Source organism: Mesocricetus auratus, unplaced genomic scaffold (genome assembly GCF_017639785.1).
Source record: "Mesocricetus auratus isolate SY011 unplaced genomic scaffold, BCM_Maur_2.0 Super-Scaffold_100047, whole genome shotgun sequence".
Lineage (NCBI taxonomy): Eukaryota > Metazoa > Chordata > Mammalia > Rodentia > Cricetidae > Mesocricetus > Mesocricetus auratus.
In genome coordinates this window covers 5,685,250-5,706,046 of record NW_024429224.1, presented here as the reverse complement: position 1 = coordinate 5,706,046, position 20,797 = coordinate 5,685,250, and the positions used below count along the sequence as shown (strand labels likewise).

General features: G+C 41.5%; 1 protein-coding gene across 8 annotated transcripts in view; it reads left to right on the top strand.

The window, feature by feature from the left end:
• Positions 1–20,797, top strand: part of Mapkap1 (MAPK associated protein 1) — a 218,349-nt gene that overhangs the window by 60,901 nt on the left and 136,651 nt on the right. For 5 of the 8 annotated variants that reach the window (XM_040735547.1, XM_040735550.1, XM_040735549.1 and 2 more), the window contains exon 5: positions 297–347. The exons of the other annotated variants lie outside the window; for them this stretch is intronic. In XM_040735547.1, the coding sequence (XP_040591481.1) occupies positions 297–347 (51 nt within the window). The remainder of the gene's footprint in view (positions 1–296; positions 348–20,797) is intronic. 8 annotated transcript variants of the gene reach the window in all.

Genomic DNA, 20,797 nt, shown 5'->3' with positions numbered 1-20,797 from the left:
TTCCTGTCTCCATTATTGCTTGTCTTCTGTCGACTGTCTCTGTGTCTCTTTATGTCTCTTCTCTTTCCTTCCCTTATTTTCTTACCTCCCTCTCAATACAGTTTCCAAGAGTCACATCTGTAGGTCTCTGTTTCCCATCTACCCGCCACAGGGCTCTGCCACCTGAGGTCCCAACCCCTGCTGCTTTGTTCTAACACTTAGTTCTTCAATGGCTGCCTTGAGGACTCTGCCTTACCTGTAGGCATAGATACTTGGCAGCCTAGAGAGGAAAGCCTCTAATTGTTCTCTCATCTCAGCCTTCCAGGCAGCTGTTTGTGGATCCTAGAACCCTCAAAATTCCCAATGAGGTATGTAGAACCCCTATGCCATGCTTGTGCCATGTAAACTTAAGACACTGCTGCTGCTTCTGGAACACTCCTTTGCTTAGCGGCAGTGGCTCCCTCCTCTACTCCACAGTGCCTGTGCCTGTTTGTGCCTCTTCAGATCACAGGTCTAGCCATGTGTGTCCCTCTACTTTTCTCTCTATCACAGGGTGCCAGCACAGTGCTTAGTAGGAATTGAGAGGGACAGGAGGGCAGCGGGAAATGTACCTGGTTCTATGGATAATAGCAGTGAATGAATATACATTGACATTTTCTAGTGTGCCCAAGCATGGTTCAGAGTGCTTTGCATGAAGTAATTGACTTTTACCACAGCCCTGTGAGGTGGTACTATGGTAATCCCAATGACAGTATAGGAAACTGAGGCTTGCCTGAGGTCGTATATCTCAGTTGGAAGAGTCAGCACTTGAATCCAGGCATTGCTGCACTTTGTGTTGTTCCTGACCTCTGTTGTACTTACCATGTGACAGGTTCCCAGAGGGCTTCCACTTGTTATTGTGAGGTTAACTCTCAACTGGTTTTTAAGTGCCTCCCACTTTGCTCAAGGGGCTTTGCCACAAAGGTGGTAATGGTTCCTTCTGCCCTGCGGTTTTCATAAAGTCCTTTAGTAGTGGAGTATTTGTAGCTGAGGCCATTTAGGAGACAATGAGGTACTTAAGGACAGAGTGCTGCTGTTCTGCTCAGGACACAATGCTTTATGTCCTACAGCATTAAAGGGCACAGATCTGCTTCCTGTGATTGAGAGACAGGAGTGGGAGTCAATAACTTCTGCTTTACAGACCATTCAAACATGACTAGGAGCTTATAGAAAAAGCAGAGTATTCCAGTGTGGTTTGCATGTCAGATAGGGTCTTTCTATGAAATAACACCCAATAAAGGATTGTTTCTAGAATGTACTTTCCTTTTTCTATCATTCTTTCCCTCTCAGCAACAGCCAGACTCATCAGTCACTCATGCCCTTGTGTTAGGACTTACCACACCCAGTTCGCAGGACCCCAAAAAGTCCACCACGAAGGAGACGGCTCACCTAATGCAAGAAAAAAAGGTTTCTTTATTGGTAAGCTACAGCAGGGATTCTGCCCACTCGGAAGCAAGCAGAATACCACTGACAGCTAAGGGTTTTTTTTAAAGGGAAAGTCCACAACACTGAAAGTCTTGAGATTACAAAGCTTCTGTGGTTACACAGGACAAAACAATAACTATGTTTGGGCAGGATACAATTAGCAGGGATTGTAGGGAAAATAAGTCTGTTAATATCTCCTGGGCCAGGGAATTTTACAACCGTGAGTTGATGGCTATCTGGTCTTCTTTAGGGCAGAGAAAGATTGGCACAGCTGGGGTGTGCTATCTGGTCTCAGGCCTCTAGTCATGTACCCAGTCCTTTGTTCTAGTCTTAAATGTCGGCTGCCTTTGGCAGCTCAGTGGAGCTTTAAAGTTTTCTTTTTCCTATATGGGCTTTGGAGTCTTAAGTTTTTAGACTTTCATTAAATTTTCCCATTTCACACCTATTGTGTTAGCGCCACTTCCAGGTTGGCTTCTCTACCTCTTCTCTCATTCACTGTGTCCTATGTCATAGTGGCCAGATTCCTTCTCTCACACGTGCGTGCACACACGCATGGTGCCTTTTCCAGTATACTTTTATTGTTGTTTTATTTGTATGTTTAAGACACAGTTTTGGCTGGGTAGTGGTGGCGCACTCCTTTAATCCCAGCACTTGGGATGAGACAGAGAGGTCTATGTAGCCCTGGCTGACCTAGAACTCACTATGTAGACCAGGCTGGCCTCAAACTCATAGAGATCTGCCTGCCAGCTCCTGCCTACTGAGTGCTGGGTTAAAAGTGTGGACCGTTATACTCAGCTTCCATTATACCACTGCATCCTGTTGGTTTTTTTTTTTTTTTTTTTGGTTTGTTTGTTGTTGCTATTGTTTTGTTTTTTCAAGACAGGGTTTCCTAGAACTCTCTGTAGATCAGGCTGGCCTCGAACCCAGAGATCCACCTACCTCTGCCTTCTGAGTGCTGGGATTAAAGGCGTGCACCACCACTTCCTGGACCCTAGTGTTTTTTTAATATGAATGTGTGTGTGTGTGTTTTCTGTCTCTTCATTTTTGTTCTGTTCTGTACATCCCTTTTTCGATAGCCTCTTGTCTTGCTGGGTCTGGCACCTGTTGTGGGAATGGTGTTTTCAGCCTCTGCCTGACCCAGCAGCAGGTCCGTAGGGCTCCTTCTGACACAAACCAACAGAGGAGGGAGACTTGGGAATAGTTCCTATGTGGTCTTTGCCCTGGCCTGTGTGTTCTCCAGGGGAAGGCATTTCAGAGTAGCAGCTGTTCCTGCCACATCAGCCACAGTTGATACCAGGAGGCCAGACCTGTGCCAAGCTGACTTTCCATTGAGTTGCATGTGCGAGTTAATGCAGACAAGACTTCTAAACATTTTTATTCAGTGAGAAACCTGTCAAGCCCCATGAGTACAGATAAGAGTATATGCTTCTGTTCTGAAATAACTTGTAAACTAGTAGGTGTGCATACCCTAATAAAGAAAGAGAACATTTTGTATTAAAGACTCAGCTTGTAGTCAGAATCTCATATGCCCCCCCCCTTTTCAATACATGCTAAATCCTCTTTGTGCCATTGAGCATAGAGAGGAGTGGGAATTATGCATTTTTTTCAACTTTGAATTTTTCTAGTTCATACGTAATGCAAATAACAGTATGACTACTTTCTTTTAAGCAGATATTCCACAGTTTAGATACTTCTTTTGCAGACAGGGCTGCTTTGTTTATAGTCTGCGGCGAAGGTAAAACAAGGAGTGTCTGAGAAAATGACAGCATGATCTTGATCAGCTGCACGGAAGACTTACGAGCCCATGAGGTCTGACTGACTTTTCACTGAGCAGCAGTTGGGGAGCATATGGTATAAAAGGTGATTGGGGCACAACGGGACCTCAGGTCGATCATGTCCAGCAGCTTTAGTATAGCTTACCAAGTACTGGATTGCCACCTTCTGGCAAGGGCTTATTCCACTAGTGATACTTGAGGTGAGTTGGGGTGCTCTTATGCTTCTGATTTTTACTGTAAATAGACATTTAAGAACATCTGAGAGTAGGATTAAATGACTCATGTCTACCTGACTTGGTGGCAGTAGTAGTGGTATGTAACTGGAGAAGATAAGAATTAGGGTCCAGGGGAATGAATCAGACACCTGGCTGCTTGGTCAGAGAAAGGATGAGTTTATACAGAGGTGGTGATGGTGAGCAGCAGAGGGTTATCTGTCAAAAGATGTAGATTCCATCCCTATGTTCTATTTTTTGCTGATAAAACTGTAAATAAACTCACTGGGGTGTTCTTTTGTCCTCATCTGGAAACAATGGGGTGAGTAAGGTCTACTGTAGCTGAGGCCATCACTGAGGTTAAACAGAACAGAGTACTGGGGAAAACCCTGAGGAGTCACTAGTGGCTAGACTACCACAGTGTTAAGCATTGTGGCTTTTTAGGCTTTGACTTCTTATCTTCCTGGGACAGGCAGTATCAGGAATGTATTGCAGGGAGAAATGTAAACCATACATAGCTTCACCTGTCAGTACTCAGTTTGCCCAAAGGAAACAGGAGGGTGTTTCTGTGTAATGTTGATTTGCCTAGTTAGATCAGAGGTGAAATTATAATAGTTTCTGTGGGATTTTTTTTTCTTTTTACCTTGGTGAGAAGTGTATTCATGTTTTCTAAGACTCCCTTGCAAGTCTAATTTGATGGCAAGAATCACCGTTATTGCTAAATTTATTACAGGTTCACCTCTTTTCCCTGAGTGACTCATTATTGAGTCCTGAAAATGAAACTGTGTTTTTGTTTAGGAGGAGGTGGTGAGGGAGAACTTGGGGATGACTTTTTAAATAAGAGAACTTTGTATTATATTTATCTGTCTGGAGGCAATAAATCTGCTTCAGATTAAATACAGACTTCTTTATAAAGCCCTGTTTTCTCAAACCCCTTATCAACAGAGCTTGGCAGTAATCACACCTATGGAAACTTGTAATTTTCCTCAAGGAGGTGACACTGACAGAATTAAAAATGAAGGCACCCCCTGAAAAGCAAGTTCATTACAAATTAACAGTGGTCTTAGCAAAGCAGTGGGCTAAGGCGTGTCAAATAGCGATATGGATAAAGAAACCCAGCATTTTAAGCTGTCAGAGCTGGGAGCAGGGCTAGCCTAAGAACAAATTAATCACATATTGTCAAGGCAAAGTTGCATCAAATTAACACATCGGATTCCAGCATATTAATGTTAGAATGCTTTCACCTGATTATTACTGCAAACCATTGCCACTCTTTGAATGCAAAGATATAATTAAATTGCTAAATAGAAAGTGCATATAATATCTCCACATGCATTTAGGATGCATGAGCTGAAAAGTGCACATCCCAGGAAGTGACAGGTTCTATTTGTAGGGGGAAACTTTACTTTTTTTCCCCCTTTTATTTACTTGAGAGTACTAGAGTATGAAATTAGAAAAGTTAGTTATGTTATTCATATCCTATATGAGTTAGATGAAATACAGGTTTAATTTAACTGATTTGCTACACTGGCTATGAGTCCATAATTACCTTTGCATTTTTCTAGAAGAGAAATAGGAAAATGTTACACAGTAGTTCTTTGCAAAATTGCCCATAGCACATAATCCTAGTGTGAATTTGTCATCAGAGAGTGCTTTAGAGAAACTAGATCGGCTGTTCTGACAACTGTCTTTTACATAAGGGTTACTTTCTACTCTGCTTTATCTAGTATATATTTTATTACATTTACAGTGAGAACTCAGACAGAGGCCCAGCTGTGGCTGACCTTTCTGATCAAGGAGACAGCCTACCAGAATGAACTTTCTTTTTATTAGTCTTGCTTGTCCCTGGACCAAGCTTTCTGTCTCGCTGTCCCTCTCATCCATATTGAGACTTGGTTATCCTCCTTCTGTCTTGAACACTGAAATCTTTCATAAAACTTACCTTTTTTGAACTCTCCCTTAGCAACCAGTCCATATTTATAGACTCTCTTTTCAACTCTGGCAACATGTGTTCTTGCCTTTATAAATGTCTACTTGGCAACCAGAGGGCTTCTGGTGTGTGTGTGTGTGTGTGTGTGTGTGTGTGTGTGTGTGTGTGTGTGTGTGTGTGTTGGGGCAGGGGCTGTGTAGCTCATGTCTGTCTATATCTGTGTGCATATATGGAAGCCAGAGGGGAAGGTCAGGTGTCCTGCTTTGTCATTCTCTGCCTTGTTGCTTTGAGATAGGGTCTGTCAGTAAACCTGGAGCCAGATTGGCAGCCAACAAGCCCCAGCGGGTCTCCTCTCTGTGGCACCCTCATCCACATCTCCACACTCAAGCAATAGGGTTACAACCATGCACCAAGCCATGCTCAGCTTTTTTTATATGGGTGCTAGAGATTTGAACTTCAGTCTTCAGCCTTGCACAGAGAATGCTGAGCCATCCCCTCTGCCCAAGACTTCTGGTCTTGCAGAGGGGAAGTAATGACCACTAGAAGCCACTATGAGTTGATTCAGAGCTAGAAAGTGCAAGATAACTTGGTTCCATTCTTGGATAGTGTAGTTACTAGGGTGTTTTGGTCATTATGTTTTCAGTTTCAGTAAACTACCTATTTTAGCAGAAACTAGCAGTCTTCTTATAAATAAACTGGAGAATGCTGAAAAGTAACATTGTAATCAGGTAGACTTTCACATGGTTAGGGAGTAGCCAGAGCGGTGATTAATGGATTTATGAGAACTGGGGAGCCATTTGTTGTGGTAAGCTGTAGGGCAGTGTTCATTGCTGAACACACAGTGAGGCAGACATCTAGGTGAATAGAAGGCATGTACATTGGCAAAGCCAGGGACCTATGTCATGACAAGCCAAGATGATCCTTGTAGTTAGATTATCAAATAATTTGGGTAGAAAGTTCTGGTGGAGAATGGAAGATGAAACCTAGCCCAATAGTACATAAAGGAAAAGGTTTGACATTATAACCAGTTGGTCATAAGCTTGTCTGATATAGCAGAGCTAGATGATTAGAAGCAGAGTAGCCATTCATTTCTTAGATACTTCTTGAGTTCCTTCATGTGTCTGGGAATGTTAAAGACACTGTGCTGAATGAGATAGACAGTCCTGAATCTCGCAGTATTTGTGATCTTTAAAGGAACTACATCATGATACAGGGTGATAAGCTAGGAGAGGGGCCGTTGATGAAGCTGAGTTACTGAAGGATCACTGATGTGGGCTGAGGGACAAGATGCATGTGAAGGAGGATCTAGCTGACCAGTAGTCTTAGGCAGTAGAAATGCTGATTTAAAAGCTGTGAGGAAAGAGATCTTTGTTAATGTGAACAAGTGAAAGTTGAGTGTGCCTGGAACGCAGGCAGACGAGGCCAGAGATAAGGCTTGACCGAAGGGCTTGCTCTTGTTCTATTGCATGAAGTAGGACTCTGACACACGAGGTCTGAATCAGTCACCAGTTAGGGAAAGAGGAGGATGAAGTGTGAAATGTGTAAGTAGATGTTTCTGACTTCCAGTAGTCTGTTCAGCAGGGCCACCCGGAGGCTATAGAGAGTGGGGAAACAGGCAGGGCATAGAGTAGACAAAGCACCCAGGGAAGAAAAGACCCACAAAACCCAAGCAGTAAATTGGCTCTCAGGTAGAAGAGCTCTGTCTACCAAGGCTGGCGTACCCTTGAAGTAGTTGATGTCTTTTGGGAGTAACTGTTCAGTGTTGGCTGCTTGTGGGAGCAGCCCAGTAGAACACTAATTCCCTAGATTGGCATCACAATACAGAGCTGTTACACTCCCTTGGCAAAGGAGCTCATCATCTGTAAAATAACAAACCACATGGTTTGTGAAAACAGAGGCAGTGTGTCACAGAGCATTGGCACAGACCTAGAGCAGCTCTCCAGTTACTGCAGAGTCAGTGTTCCTGAGCCCTTGAAGCATTGCCCAGTGCTTCTGTTTTACCGTGTTAGGATCTGTGTCTTCATTCACTACAGGATCAGTGCCACTTCTCAATACTCTTCTTTAGTTTTGCTTTTTATTGTTTTTCAAGACAGTTTCTCTGTGTAGCCCTGGCTGTCCTGGAACTCTCTGTAGATCAGGCTGGCTTCGAACTCACAGAGATACATCCACCTGCCTCTGTCTCCCGAGGGACTACAGGTATATGCTGCCACAACCAGGCTCTCAATACTCTTCTGTCCTACTTTGCTGCAAAGAGAGTTTGTAAGCTCAAGCCTACAGTCTAATTTTGATAATTCATGTTATTTGAAAAGTTAGGAATTAAGTGTGTTGCAAAGTTACTTTTATTGTATTCCAAAGACATCTAAAAGTGTCTTTGTGTTATGGATGGCCCTTCCTATTTCTATTAGCGTGGATATTTGGAGGTGTCTACATTTCCATATTAATTTTTATTAGTATATACTAGTTATATATGAAGATAGGTTCCATGACAATATTTTCACACACACACACACACACACACACACACACACACACACACACACTGTATTTTGGCCATATCTATACCTAAAACTTTCTGTTAGCCTAGCTACTCATCCCACTTTGTCATTCCAATATATATCTGTATTATTTTTCTCTTTTAAAAAAGAATGATATTCATATGTGTGTGTTTCCTTATCCATCCATCCATAGGAGCATATTGCAGTTGCCTTTTGGCTACTGTGAGTGATGTTATAATTAACATGGGTATTCAGTAACATTAAAAAATACCCAAAAGTAGTGTTTCTGGATTATGTGGTAATTCAGTCTGTAGTGTTTCTGGACACCTCCCACCATGTCCCCAGCCCAGGCCCTGTGCATTGTTTTCCACAACAAGGGAAGATGTACATTCCCACCAGTAACACAGAACTCCAGTTTCTCTGGTCCTCACCGACACTGTTTTACCTTTCCTACCTTTGTGTGCGTGCTCCTTTTCATTTAGACCTTGCTAACAGGAGGTTTTGATTTGCAGCCCTCTGATGTCATTTCTTTCTCATCTGTGTGCCTTTGGAGATGTGTCTTTGCCTTTGGAAATTGGATAGGGGGTTGGAGAGGTGGCTCAGACGTTGCAAACACTGTCTGCTCTTCCAGAGGTCCTGAGTTTAATTCCCAGCACCCACAAGGTGGCTCATGACTATATATAATGACTTCTGGTGCACCCTCTTCTGGTGTGCAGGCATACATGGAGGAAAATTTATTATGTTATACACACAATAAATGAATGACTAAATAAATAAATTTTTAAAAGAAAAGAAAGTGGATGGGGGTTTGCTGCTTTGATTGTTTAAGTTATAGCTGCTCTTTATATATTGTCTGGATATTAACCCTCGTGGTTTAGAAGCAACTGTTACAGGGGCTGTGTTTTGCTCTCTTTATTGTTCCTTTGTTAAAAGAAGTTTTCATATGTATGTATGTATGTTTGTATGTATGTATGTAACTATGCATGTGAGTATTATTGTATTTTGGTTCGATGTAGTCCATTATCTGTTTCCACTTTTGCTGTCTCTGCTTTTATGATCTATCCAGTGTTGTAAAGCTTAGCTATTATGTTATTTCCAGGGATTTTACAGTTTTAATTTCACATGTTGGTCTTTAATACATCTTGAGTTAATTTTTATGCATCATCTCAAATAAGGGTTCAACCTCAGGTTTTATAAGTGAATATTTGGTTTCCCAGAATGATTTGCTGATGGGTTATATTCTTGTCTTACATACCTAATAATGGAGCACAATGTGTCATGGAGAGTTGTAATGTGCATTCTTCCTGCCAATTGTCTGCGTCCTGCCACTGTCTCTGCCCCCAAATAAAACACCAGACACTATATTATTAGTTATGAAGCTGTTGGCTGTTTGTTATGGTTTCTTATCAGATAACTCTGACTTAATTATTAACCCATAACTGCTAATCTGAGTATTTCCATGTGGTCTTCTCTTACCGGAGAAAGGGTTCAGATCTCTTACTCCTCTGGTGTCCTACATCATGACTGACTGTGCCTCTGTTTCTCAGAATCCTCCTCGACTCCTACTCTCACTTATCTTGCTTCCCTATTGGCCAACAGTGCTTTATTTATCAACCAATCAGACAAACATATACACAGAAGGACTTCCCCCATCAGAGAGTTATGTTCTACATAGTCATTTGACTTTTCTTGATAATCCCCATATTGGAGCTTTTCATTTAGAATGACAGTTTCCCTATATTTTATCACACCACCTGCCCTGTCTGTACTGGGATTAAAGGCAAGCGCCACCACTTCCTGACTGTATCATTGAGTTTTGAGAATGAAAGCTGGGTGAATGAAAAACTGGTTCGGATCCAGTTTGTCTGTATAACTCCATCAGTCACTGTAGATCCTGCTACCAAGTAGCCACTTAGGAAAATTAAATGACTGAGCAGGCCACTGTTGTCTATAAGATGATAAGACTGTGAAATAATGGAAGGCAGGAAGTTCGTTTCCCATATAATTTTCTGATTTTCTGTCCCTCAGTACTGAAATCAGGCAGTGGATGACCCTCCAGGGTCTCTTGGGGAACCAACAGGGATGCAAATCATCTGGGGGAATCATTGACCAAGCCTTCCCAGGACTTCCTTTTCAGAACACGTATTCTTAGATATTAAACTCCGTGTGCACAGTTGTGTGAGGATGAGGAGTTTTGCCTCAACAGTCAGGTGAAGCAAAGCACACTGGCCTGGCCTCTCCTGTGTGTCCTAGCTCTAACAGCTTCTCTGTCACTGAAGGGTAGCTGTTCCCATCCCATCTTCTGGCTTCACTGTTCCCACCTCTAAAACTGGGGAGATTATTAGACAGGTCATCTGCTTATGACCTAGTGTTTGAGGAAGGAATGATAGTGTTTTGAAAAAAACATTCTCATGTTGTGTTAAGGAAATGACATGGCAACATAAAATAAGTGAAGCCTCAATAGCTTGCTATTTAAGAACACGCAGAAGGCATGTCGTGTCTGTGGTAAAGTGCCCACCACTGTGGGGAAAGGTGAAGCTCGGGTAGTCGTTAGAAGGGATTGTAATCAAACTGGTCTTGAGGCTCTGCAGTAGCTTCTGTTACTGCGGCAACTTTCTGGGAATCTGTGGTGACAGAGCCTTGGGAGGCTTTGGAGAAGCCCATCTTCTGTAGTCAGGACTGTGTTGTTGATTTGTTTGCTTTAGCTCCCCCACCTGCTCTGTAGTGTGGGCAAATCATTTCTCCAAGCTTTAGTTGCTCTTTATAAAATAGTCTAATGGCCCTCATGTGGAGGCAGAGGCTAGCCTGCTGGAGCTGGTTCTTGACTCCCACTACGTGGGTTCCAGGGACCTTCAGTCCTGCCACAAGTGCCTTTATCCCCTAAGCCATCTTGCCAGCCTTCGTTGGTTTTGTTTTGTTAAAGTTAAATTGTAACGGGGATATCATGATAGCACCTTCTTTATAAAATTATCCTGAGAATGTAAATTGATAATTGAAAAGCTTTTGTGGAATGACTGACATACCATGCACATTCCTATGTGCCAGTTTCTATTAAGAATCCAACATTCCTTATAAACATATGCCCCTGATCTGATTTAGGAACTTTGACAGTTACATGGAGAAATCAGGAAGATGGAATTAGATAGGGCCACTTTATTATTGATGAATTGGGGTAGATCCTATAGACCTAATCTGGATTCCTTAATACCTCACTTGTCTACTGAGCCCTGACCAGCTGTGTGTACACGAACTTTCTATGATAATGGAAATGTTCTGAGTCTGTATTGTCCACGTGGGAGTTCCAGCCAGATGGGACTGTTCAGCCATTGAAATGTGACTAGTGTGGTCATGGAATTGGGTTTCACATTTTAAATAAAATGTTTCAGATGTGTGTTGCTAACAGGACTTAGCACAGCAGTCTTGGATAATGCAGGTCTAGGCACAGGCATGACTCAGCCAGAGGAAAATTGACTTTGCAGAGGAGGCAAGCTTAACTAGAATTGTTGTCTCCTACCTTTCCCATGCCAGTAATGGGGTCAGAGAGCTGAAACCACAGTCCTGCCTCATGAAGGCTATAGAGGTCTTGACCCCTGTGCTGAGCACACAGAAGGAGTTGCTGAGGAGGCACTTCTGAAGGGGCTGGAGCAGGTGAGCGGGGCAGTTTAATTGCTCTTATTGGTACTGTTCTTCCCAGCATTTCTAAAAGCACAGCAAGTCTCATTTTATTCATTTCATGGCTAAAATTTGGAACCCTGGAACTTGAAGCACTAGTTCCCTTTCCTGTATAGTAATTAATGTACATTTGCCTGAAATTTCAGTTTTCAGTCCTGAGTACTTGTGTTTGGCTACACCATTGGATGTCTCACCTGTTGCCTGTTTTTCAGATTCATCAAAGACAAAACTTAAAACTATTCTGAAATATTTTAGCCCAAAAGTCAGGATGCTAAGTGGGAGAGGATGAGGAGTTTGAGTCTAGTCTGCCAAAGGAAGGACATCTCCTGAGCCCTTGTCTCAGTTTTGAGGTGACAGCTCAGCATGAGGCGTGGGGGCCCCTTATGAAAAGCCAGCTGCCGCACGTCCCTTTTCTTCTCCTTTTGAGCAGGGTTAAATACTAGGTAAGTTCTAGGCAGCTTGTGTTTATACCTGATGAAGCTGACACTCCTTTTGAAGCTTCACCTAGGTAGCACCTTGCATCACAACATTAATGAGCAATATGGAGCAATCGTGTGAATTTCACAGTGGGATATCCTGTTGTCTATGAGTCACTCTTATTGAAGTTTGAAATGGCAGTGTCTGGGAGTGACAGCTTTCATTTTGGAATTTTGTAAGTTATAGCTTCTTTTCCTTTAAGAATGAATGGTATTTACACATCCCAACTTTTCAGTTGCTGTCTTTCTCATCAAGTATCAGACAGACAGCTGGCTAAAAGCTTCTGTAGTATGTAAAGTATTTTAACATTTCTTAATGATTTTAAAAACATTTGTTTTTATTTCTGTGTGTGTACACATGCAGAAGCCAGAAACTCTCGGGCCCCCTGGAATTGGAGTTTTTGGTGGTTCTGAGCCACCCAAAACATGGGTGTTGGGAACTGAACTCAGGTCCTCTGGAAAAGCAACAAGTGCTTTTAACTGCTGAGTCATCTCACCAGCCTGATGATACCTTTTTATGGCTTAAGAATAGAAACATACATTAAGCAATAAAAAGTCTTAACTCTATATAATCTGAATATGTATTTCCTCTTTTACAAAATGTTGTGTCTGTATGTCTGTACACTTATGTATGATGCTGGGTGTGGATCTCAGAGCCTTGTGTGTGATAATAGTGAGCACATGCTCTCTCACCAAAGCTGCAACCCCATTCCTAATTTGGGAATGTGTTTGAGTCAGCACCCAGAGAACCTCTTATCCCTTTACATAGCTATATAGTATTCCATTGTATCCAATGTATGCGTTGTACTTTTTTTTTAACCAGTTCTTATTGACCAATGAGCTGTTCCTAGTCTTTAGCTATTATAAACAGTGCGGTGGCGAATAATCTTAGACTTCTCGTACATGTGCAGTTGTAAATGTAGGTTCAATTTCAAGAATCAGAATTGTGGGGTCAGAAGGGATGTGCGTTTGCCATTTTCATAAGCATTCCCAAATTGTTCTCCAGGGATCGTGTCAGTTGCACTCCTACAGCATTTCTGTATGAGTGAGGTTGGCCTCCTTTTAACTTAAGAACCTTAACCAATTTGTGATCCTCCTAGATGTATTGGGTTCCTGGTTCCTGAAGGTTTCTTTTCTCCAGATTTGTCTGTTTGTTTGGTTTTGGTTTTCCGAGACAGGGTTTCTCTGTGTAGCACTGTTTGTCTTGGAACTTGCTTTGTAGACCAGGATAACCTCAGACTCACTGAGATCCACCTGCTTCTGCCTCCTGAGTGCTAGGATTAAAGGCACATGCCACCAACGCCTGGCTCTAGATGGTCTTTGCTCATAGATTTGTTTTTTGACCCATTATGCACTAATATTTTATTGTAGTAAAATATATATAATTTTCCTTATAGCTTCTAGGTTTTGTGTTAATTAATATGAAAGGTTCTTTTCAAATGTCTTGTTTATTTACATTTATTCCTGTATAGTTTCTGCTGTTAAAATAGGCTCATTTTCTGTTAAGTTTTTGTGTGTATTCCTTTTCTTACCAGATTTTCTGTAGTGTTTTTAAAAATTCTTGTAACATTTTTATATGCCATGTATAAGAATACTGTCAGCATGCTGCAATTTACAGAATAAAGCAATGGCTTTTTGACTCTTGTCCTTTTATTTGTATCTCTGTGCTTTCTCTTGCTAGTGTTGACCCTGCTGGCTGCTGATGGTGAGTTTCCACTACCATCATCTCAGCTGTGAGCTACAAGCTGGCATTTAGTCATTGTTAATTCTCTTTCTAAGGTGCAACATGTAAATATTTCTCCGATGTAGCTAGCCAGTGCTACTCCAAGCAAAGAGCACTGTGACAAGTTTTAATGAGTGAAAGCTTAAGACAGGTTAGACAGCAGTGTCCTCTGAAATCTTCGGAGTGGAACTCTGTAGTGCTCATGGAAGGCCGTATGAAATAGTCATGTGTTTGTTACTCCTATAAAGGCTTTGTTGAAAGACATCACATGGGATGTGCACTTCGAGTGAGTGGATTTTTTACCTTTGAAATCATTTGGTATTCTTTGTTTTCCTCTGTGGGAGCAGCTCATGATTGACAGTAAACAGATAATTATTCATTTGTTCTCCTCTATAAACAAAGTTGCCTTTGAGTTAATATAAATCAACATTTTAATTATCAATTGAAATCAGTTTAAGGACTTCCAGAAGTTCTTTTGTTATCATCTTCACCCTCTTCCTCCCTCATGCTGGGTCTTGGTACATACTAGGCAAGCCCTATCAAGCGCTCCACTGTTGAGATATGCCTCCAGTCCAGGACAGTAGTTTTTATTTGTGAGCTTAGCAGGGACTGGCAGACTTTGAAAGAAGATGGCTTAATACACTTCTCCCTCAAGTCAAAAGGATTGACTGCCTGGAGTGTCAGGGGCTTCCTTTTGAATTAGCCTGCCAGGTTGAAGCAAGGAAATGGTTCACACACAAATATTTTTGTTTACAAATTTCTAAATTAAATACTGAGTAACTTTAGAAACATCTTTTAAAAATGCACACAGTATAAATAGTCCTGTTGCCCACTTTGAGAGGAAGAACATTAGTTTTGAAGGCCCCTCTGGTTTGCTTCCCACTCACAGGGTGTCTTTAACTCCCTTGCTGCCTATGCTTTCATACCTGATATTGGTATTCCTGAACATTATCTACCCAACATTTGCCTAAAGGACTTCCTCTAGGAGTATGCTCGTGTAGCTTTCTTCTGGCAGTATGTTGGTCCAGGGACCCATTGCATACCAGTAATTCATCTCTTTGGCAAGGAGGTTCTATTGTCTGAACATACTGCAGGATACTTATGCATCTTATTGTTGGACACCTGGGCTGTTTCCAGCTAATAGTTACTGGAAAGCAATGCAGTTTATAGTCATGTTTCGTGTGTAAAAAATTAGTAAAAGTGGCGGTTTACAAACACCCGAAACCTGAGTCACATAAAAATGCATTCTATTGGGTGGTGGTGGTGCATGCCTTTAATCCCAGCACTCCGGAGGCAAAGGCTGGTAGATCTCTGTGAGTTCGAGGCTAGTTCCAGGATAGGCTCCAAAGCTACACAGAGAAACTCAGTCTCAAAAAACAAAAAACAAACAAAAAAGAAGAAGAAGAAGAAGAAGAAGAAGAAGAAGAAGAAGAGGAAGAGGAAGAGGAAGAGGAAGAAGAGGAGGAAGAAAAAGAAAAGAAAACTGCATTATACATCCCAATTTAGTATTTTGAATAGTGTGTGTGTGTGTGTGTGTGTGTGTGTGTGTGTGTGTGTGTGTGTGTGTGTGTGTGATAAATGGAAACGAAAACTTCAAGGAAGAATATTTACCTCTGTGAATTAGGAATATACACTAAGTTTTAAAATTTACTAATCTTTTATTTAAAAGTTATTGGTGGAGTGGGCAAGATGGCTCAGTGAGGAAAAGCCTTTGCCCTCAAGTCTGGTGACCTGAGTTTGAATCCTGGAACCCATGTAGTGGAAGGAGAAGATTAGAACTGAGTCCCACATGCTGTCCTGGGACCTCTACTTGTGTGTTATGGTGCATGTGCATCCTAGCACTGCATGCATGTTATGCACAAATGTATGTGCCAATAAAACATCTGTAAATAAATCTTTTAAAAATTCATTTAATTTACAGTTTTTTAAAAAAATAGTTTTTCTTTTGTTTTTAACCAGTTTGAACATGCTATATTTCTCTATTTAAGGAATCCATGAAGTCTTTCATAGTATTATGTGCTTTTCTTCATGGAAATCTTAGTATATGCTTTATTTAATTGATTCATATATACCACCAACACACATAGATAGACACATATAAGTATTTCTTTGGAGATAGGGTTTTGCTAGGTAGGTAGCATGATCCTCCAGCTTCAGCTTCCTGAGTGCTGAGGTTATAGGTGAAGGACACCATACTCAACTTATTTGTATTTATTGTCTTCTTAGTATCTTCAGACTCAAAAACGACTTCCTGTTTGTTAATGGATAGAAATGTGTTGATATTTTCCACATTGATTTTACTTTAAGGACTTTAATAAACTCTTTAATCCTGTTAATTTTTCTAAATTTGGTGTTTTGTGGCTTTAGCCATTTTCAAATAATGATGCCCCTAGCCCCAGTCTTGCACTTTTATATCTGTTTTTGCTTTGCAGAGCTGGCTGAGCCCTCCAATACTGCACTGAGAAGAAACAAACATTGAATATTTATTAACTCCAGTATTTATTACTTTTCTAGATGGTCCATGTTGAGTTAAGGAAGATTCTTTGAGTTGTTAGTTTACCCAAATAATAATTAGTTTTGAAGTCATGAGTGAATTTTAGATGTGCTGATTGCTTTTTCCGTATTTATATAGGCTATATTATGTAGACTTTTTTTTCTTTTATCCCTTAATTTGATTGATTACATTATGTAGTTTTCCTGTGTTTAAACAGCACTGTAATTGGTGAGATAAACTCAACTTTGTTTATCAAGCATCCTAGTTTTATAGGTTTACTGGGTTGTTAGAAGAATTTACAGGATCCAGCAATTTATCCCCCTCAAGTCTCTGCTGCAACACAGCAAAAGAATGCACGACACGGTGGGCAGAGGACAGGGTGCTGAGGGAGTGTAGAGAAGGATGCATAGCCCTGTGGGCAGAGGACAGGGTGCCCAAAGTAGTCTAGACAAAGCTTCGTGCTGTCTGCTTCTGAGCTTTTAGGGAGTGATGTTCTTTTGGGATATTTTCAACCTTGCTGGTTTGAAGTGCTGTCTTTGTATTTGAGGAGCACAGTATCACTGCTGCTTTGGTTCAAAGACAGTTCCCTCTTTTTGTGCCCAAGGATGCTTACACTCTTCCACAGGAACCACAAGAATAGGTAGATATTTGCATTATCCCTGGTTCAAAAAGTAACCAGCGCTCTAGAAGTACACTATTAAAAAAGAGCATTGATGTCTTCCTAGTGGACACAAGTAGTCAACAGGGATACAAAGGTACACAGCTGCAGGCAGTGGTTAGGAGCAAACCTGAGGCTTTCCTCCTGTGCTTTGCTGTAACTGGTTAAAATCTGATCTCTGTAACTATGTTGGGAACAGGAGAGGTTACATAGCTTGCCTCTGTCTAACTTTTTGCTCTGTTTTCCTATGTCCAGAGACAAGAGAGGTACATCTTAATCATTGTCTTTGAGTGTTTCTCTTGGCACTACTATTGTCACTTTGGTTTTCAGTAGAGGAAGTTGACTTATTTGAAATGTTTGTCTTAATCCTCTATGGAAATATAAGTTAACTGGAAGGTGAAAACAACTTGTTTGTGCTCCTCTCAGAGTTTCTGTTGCAATTGTTGCAAAGGAAGCCCCAGGGAAACCCCTGAGCAGGGCCTGGGAAGAGCAGGGCTGAGGTGTCAGCACTGCAGATGCTCTATCCAGTGCTGTGTGGAGCAGAAGCAATGTCCCTGTTTTCAGCCAGCAGGCGTCTTCTTTATCTTTGGAGGTTTGGGTGCCTTAAAGGCAGCCCAGGAAGCCTTTTGACATTGGCTTTGAAAGCATAGTGTTTGGGTTTTCTCTGACTTGAATTCTCACTGCCTGTGTGTTTTGGACAGGGTTTCACTATGTAGCTGTGGCTGGGTTGAAACTCACTATGTGGAACAGGCTAGCTTTGAACCCCTAAGTGCTGGGTTAAATGTGCCACCACGCCTTGCTGCTTTTCCCTCTCTTTTGACTGTCAAAAGATTCAGAAAATAAGAGAGGAAAACACAAATAGACAAATAAAAAACAGACAAGAAGCTTTTCGGACTTTGCCATAGCCGAAAGGGTTACCTGTAGCATTTAGGAGCACAGTAGCTGTTTGATGAAAACTTTATGCTTTTTCTTGGATCTTTTCTTTTCCTTTTTCTCCCTCTTTCTCTTTTTCTTTTTAATAACACTGTAGCCAGAGAAGAGCAGTATGCTAGAATGACCCAGCCGCAGTGGGACTGTTGCCTTTTGATGTTCTCTCGCTCACTGCTGGTGTTTCTGAAATCCTTTCCCTCCATGAGGCCCATGACACCTCTGTCAATCGCAAAGGGCAAAGATTGATTTGTAAGTCATTTGCTGTTTGTCTTCACACAGCTTTATTAAATACACAGTAAATAGTGTTGTATTGTAGGGAGGCAGTGTAAGTAATGGCTGAGACTACAGGCTTGAGTTAGCTCCAGGCTTGCCCTCACCTAATTTACCATCTGTGACCTCAGGCAGGTTATACCATTTCTAAAAGCTTCTTTGCAAAGTAGGAAGATTGGGTGACTCTACCTCACTGAACTATTTTGAGACTTTTACATAGTCATTATGTATGCCATTCATGGGATAGTAAGACCCATAGCAGTGTTTAATAAACACCAGCTGCTACACTGTTGAAATCAGAGACAGACTTTGAAGAACACCTTTATAACTTGACTATCTTCCTTGGGTAGGAGTGAGATTCGTTCTCCTTTTGAGAATTTTCACTCATTTCTCCAGCTCACTCATAATACTCACTGTCTCAGTCACTATAATATTGTGATATGAAATTACAGTCTTTGTAGGTCACAGTTTTTTAATGCCGGCAGTTTTGTGTGATTCAACTTAATCCAGCCGCTATTGAATGTCAGCTATCTGCTAGAATGCATCTACACTTTTCTCTTTTTTCCCAGCTTCCCTATGCAGGCTGCACTATATTGTGAATGGGGAAACAGGATTAGAAAGGCAGACAGACTTGCTGTGGGTTATATAGTAAGTAGTGAAGCCAGAGCTCTAATGCAATTCTGTTGAATCCCACGCCCAGTCAGCTTCTTTCTAATTTCTGTCACATGGAGAGTCTCAGAAGCACTTCCCCACAGCTTGGTGCAGAGCTATAGACTGTTGTTTCTTTCGCCTCTGGTCCAGATGGTGGTTTTTCTGTTCTGCTTTGTGTTTGTGTGTGTTTTGTGCTTGTATCTTCCTATTGGAAGCACAGCATGTGCAGTGTTAGATTCAGTCTGCTTGGTTCTTTCCTCTGCCCAGTTTTCACTGACTATGAGATTCCTCGTGGCTGCTGTGTTCTAGTATCTGCTATACCAGAATGTGCTGGGACTGTGTCTTGGTTCCATGGACTTACTGAGGGCAGATGCAGGGAAGCATGCTGGAGCCAGATAGGGTGCACGACTCCTCTGGGTCTGCCTTGGTTCAAGGCCAGGGACTTTCCCTACCTCTACTTCTTCCTCCCATCTTTAGACATGTTGCTAAGGCTGAGGAGGAGGGCTGTCCTTTTGGTAGGGTAGTGTGCTTTTTCTAGTGAAGGCTCCTTCCTCCACCTGTAATGAATTTTAAGATTGGAAACCACTTGGTACATTTCCTGAAGGAAACCAGATTCTTGATACAGTCCTGTTTGATTTTTCTTTTCTTTTTTCTTTCTTTTTTCCTGGCACTAAAATGTATTTCTCAGTTTAATGTGCTTTCAAAGGAATTACTATCTTTTAAACTATGCTACTAAAACAACCATGGTTGATTCCAGTCAGCCTCAAAGGAGAGTGACCTCAGTCTTTAATAGGAATTTGGAAGTAATTGCTTAATATCTGAATTCAAGATAATGATGTAACATGTTTTAAGATCTAAGAAAAGCTGCCTTGACCTAGCAGTCTCCCTGGTCTGTCCCATGCCGCTCCCTTGTGTGCTCCTGAGCCTGCTGGTGAAGCTCTGTGTTTGCAGCTGGAGGCTGCACTGAGTCCTTTGTTGTTCCGTTGTTTCCTTTAGGGTAAGAGAATAATTACGGGGAACATCTTTCCTGAACAGCTGGAGCCAAATTCCAGCTGACTGCAGCACCTGCAACGATGGCACCTCTGCCTCTGGGTGGCAGGGAGGATGCCAGCCATGAGCCACAACAATGGGCGCTAACGTGTGGAGGGAGACGCGGCCGTGCCGCACAGCTCTTGCCCTTCTGTGAGCTTCAGATGGCAGGAGTACCCGTGAATGCAAAGTGTCTGCTTTAGACTAATTAGTGGGATGATTTGTGAAATGGTGGCTATTTATTTAATTAATCACCAGCACAAAGCCATAAAACCCATATTTTAAAAATCCCTGTTAGTTTGCCATGTGGTTAATAGATTGGGGCACATTAAAAAGTGACATAGTGATGTATTAAAAATGTCCTACCTAAGACTCCTTCAGGAAGGAGCAGAAGCTGTCTGTTTGCAGACGCTGAGATGGAACCTGCCAGGATCGACCCTTCTGAGGTGGAATAGTGTCTGCGTTAGAACAGCTCCTCCTGGAATATTTCAGATGACAGAACTTGTAAAATAATTCAAGATTTAGAATTGAGGGTAATTTTTTAATGTTTCTCTTAATGATGAGGAACTACAATTTTCTACAAATTCATCTGTGTTTACCAAGCATAGGAATATCTCTTATAATATAGGTCTTTCATTTCTATTTGTGGGTAAAGAGGCATTTAATTAATGAAATATTAAGTGCAGAATCATTTTTGTTGCAGCTGACAGAACTTCATTCTATTCGGCTCTGTTATTGTTTTCTGTTGAATGGGAACAAGGGTAATTGTTTTACTTGCTCGATCTCAGCTCAGGTAAATTGTCGTTTTGCCTAGGAAGATAAAAATGGAATTGTTCAAGAGATGACACTGACATTAAAAATGAGAATAAATGAATTTAATTGTAACAAATGATGGGTGGCTTTTATGTACTCAAAGTTCTAGTTGTTTTTAGTACTAGCTGTGCACAAGCACATAAAACACATTAAATAATATTTGAACCTAAGTTTGTATCTGTATGGTGCTTCATTCTTTATTCATACACACTCAGATTATTAAAGC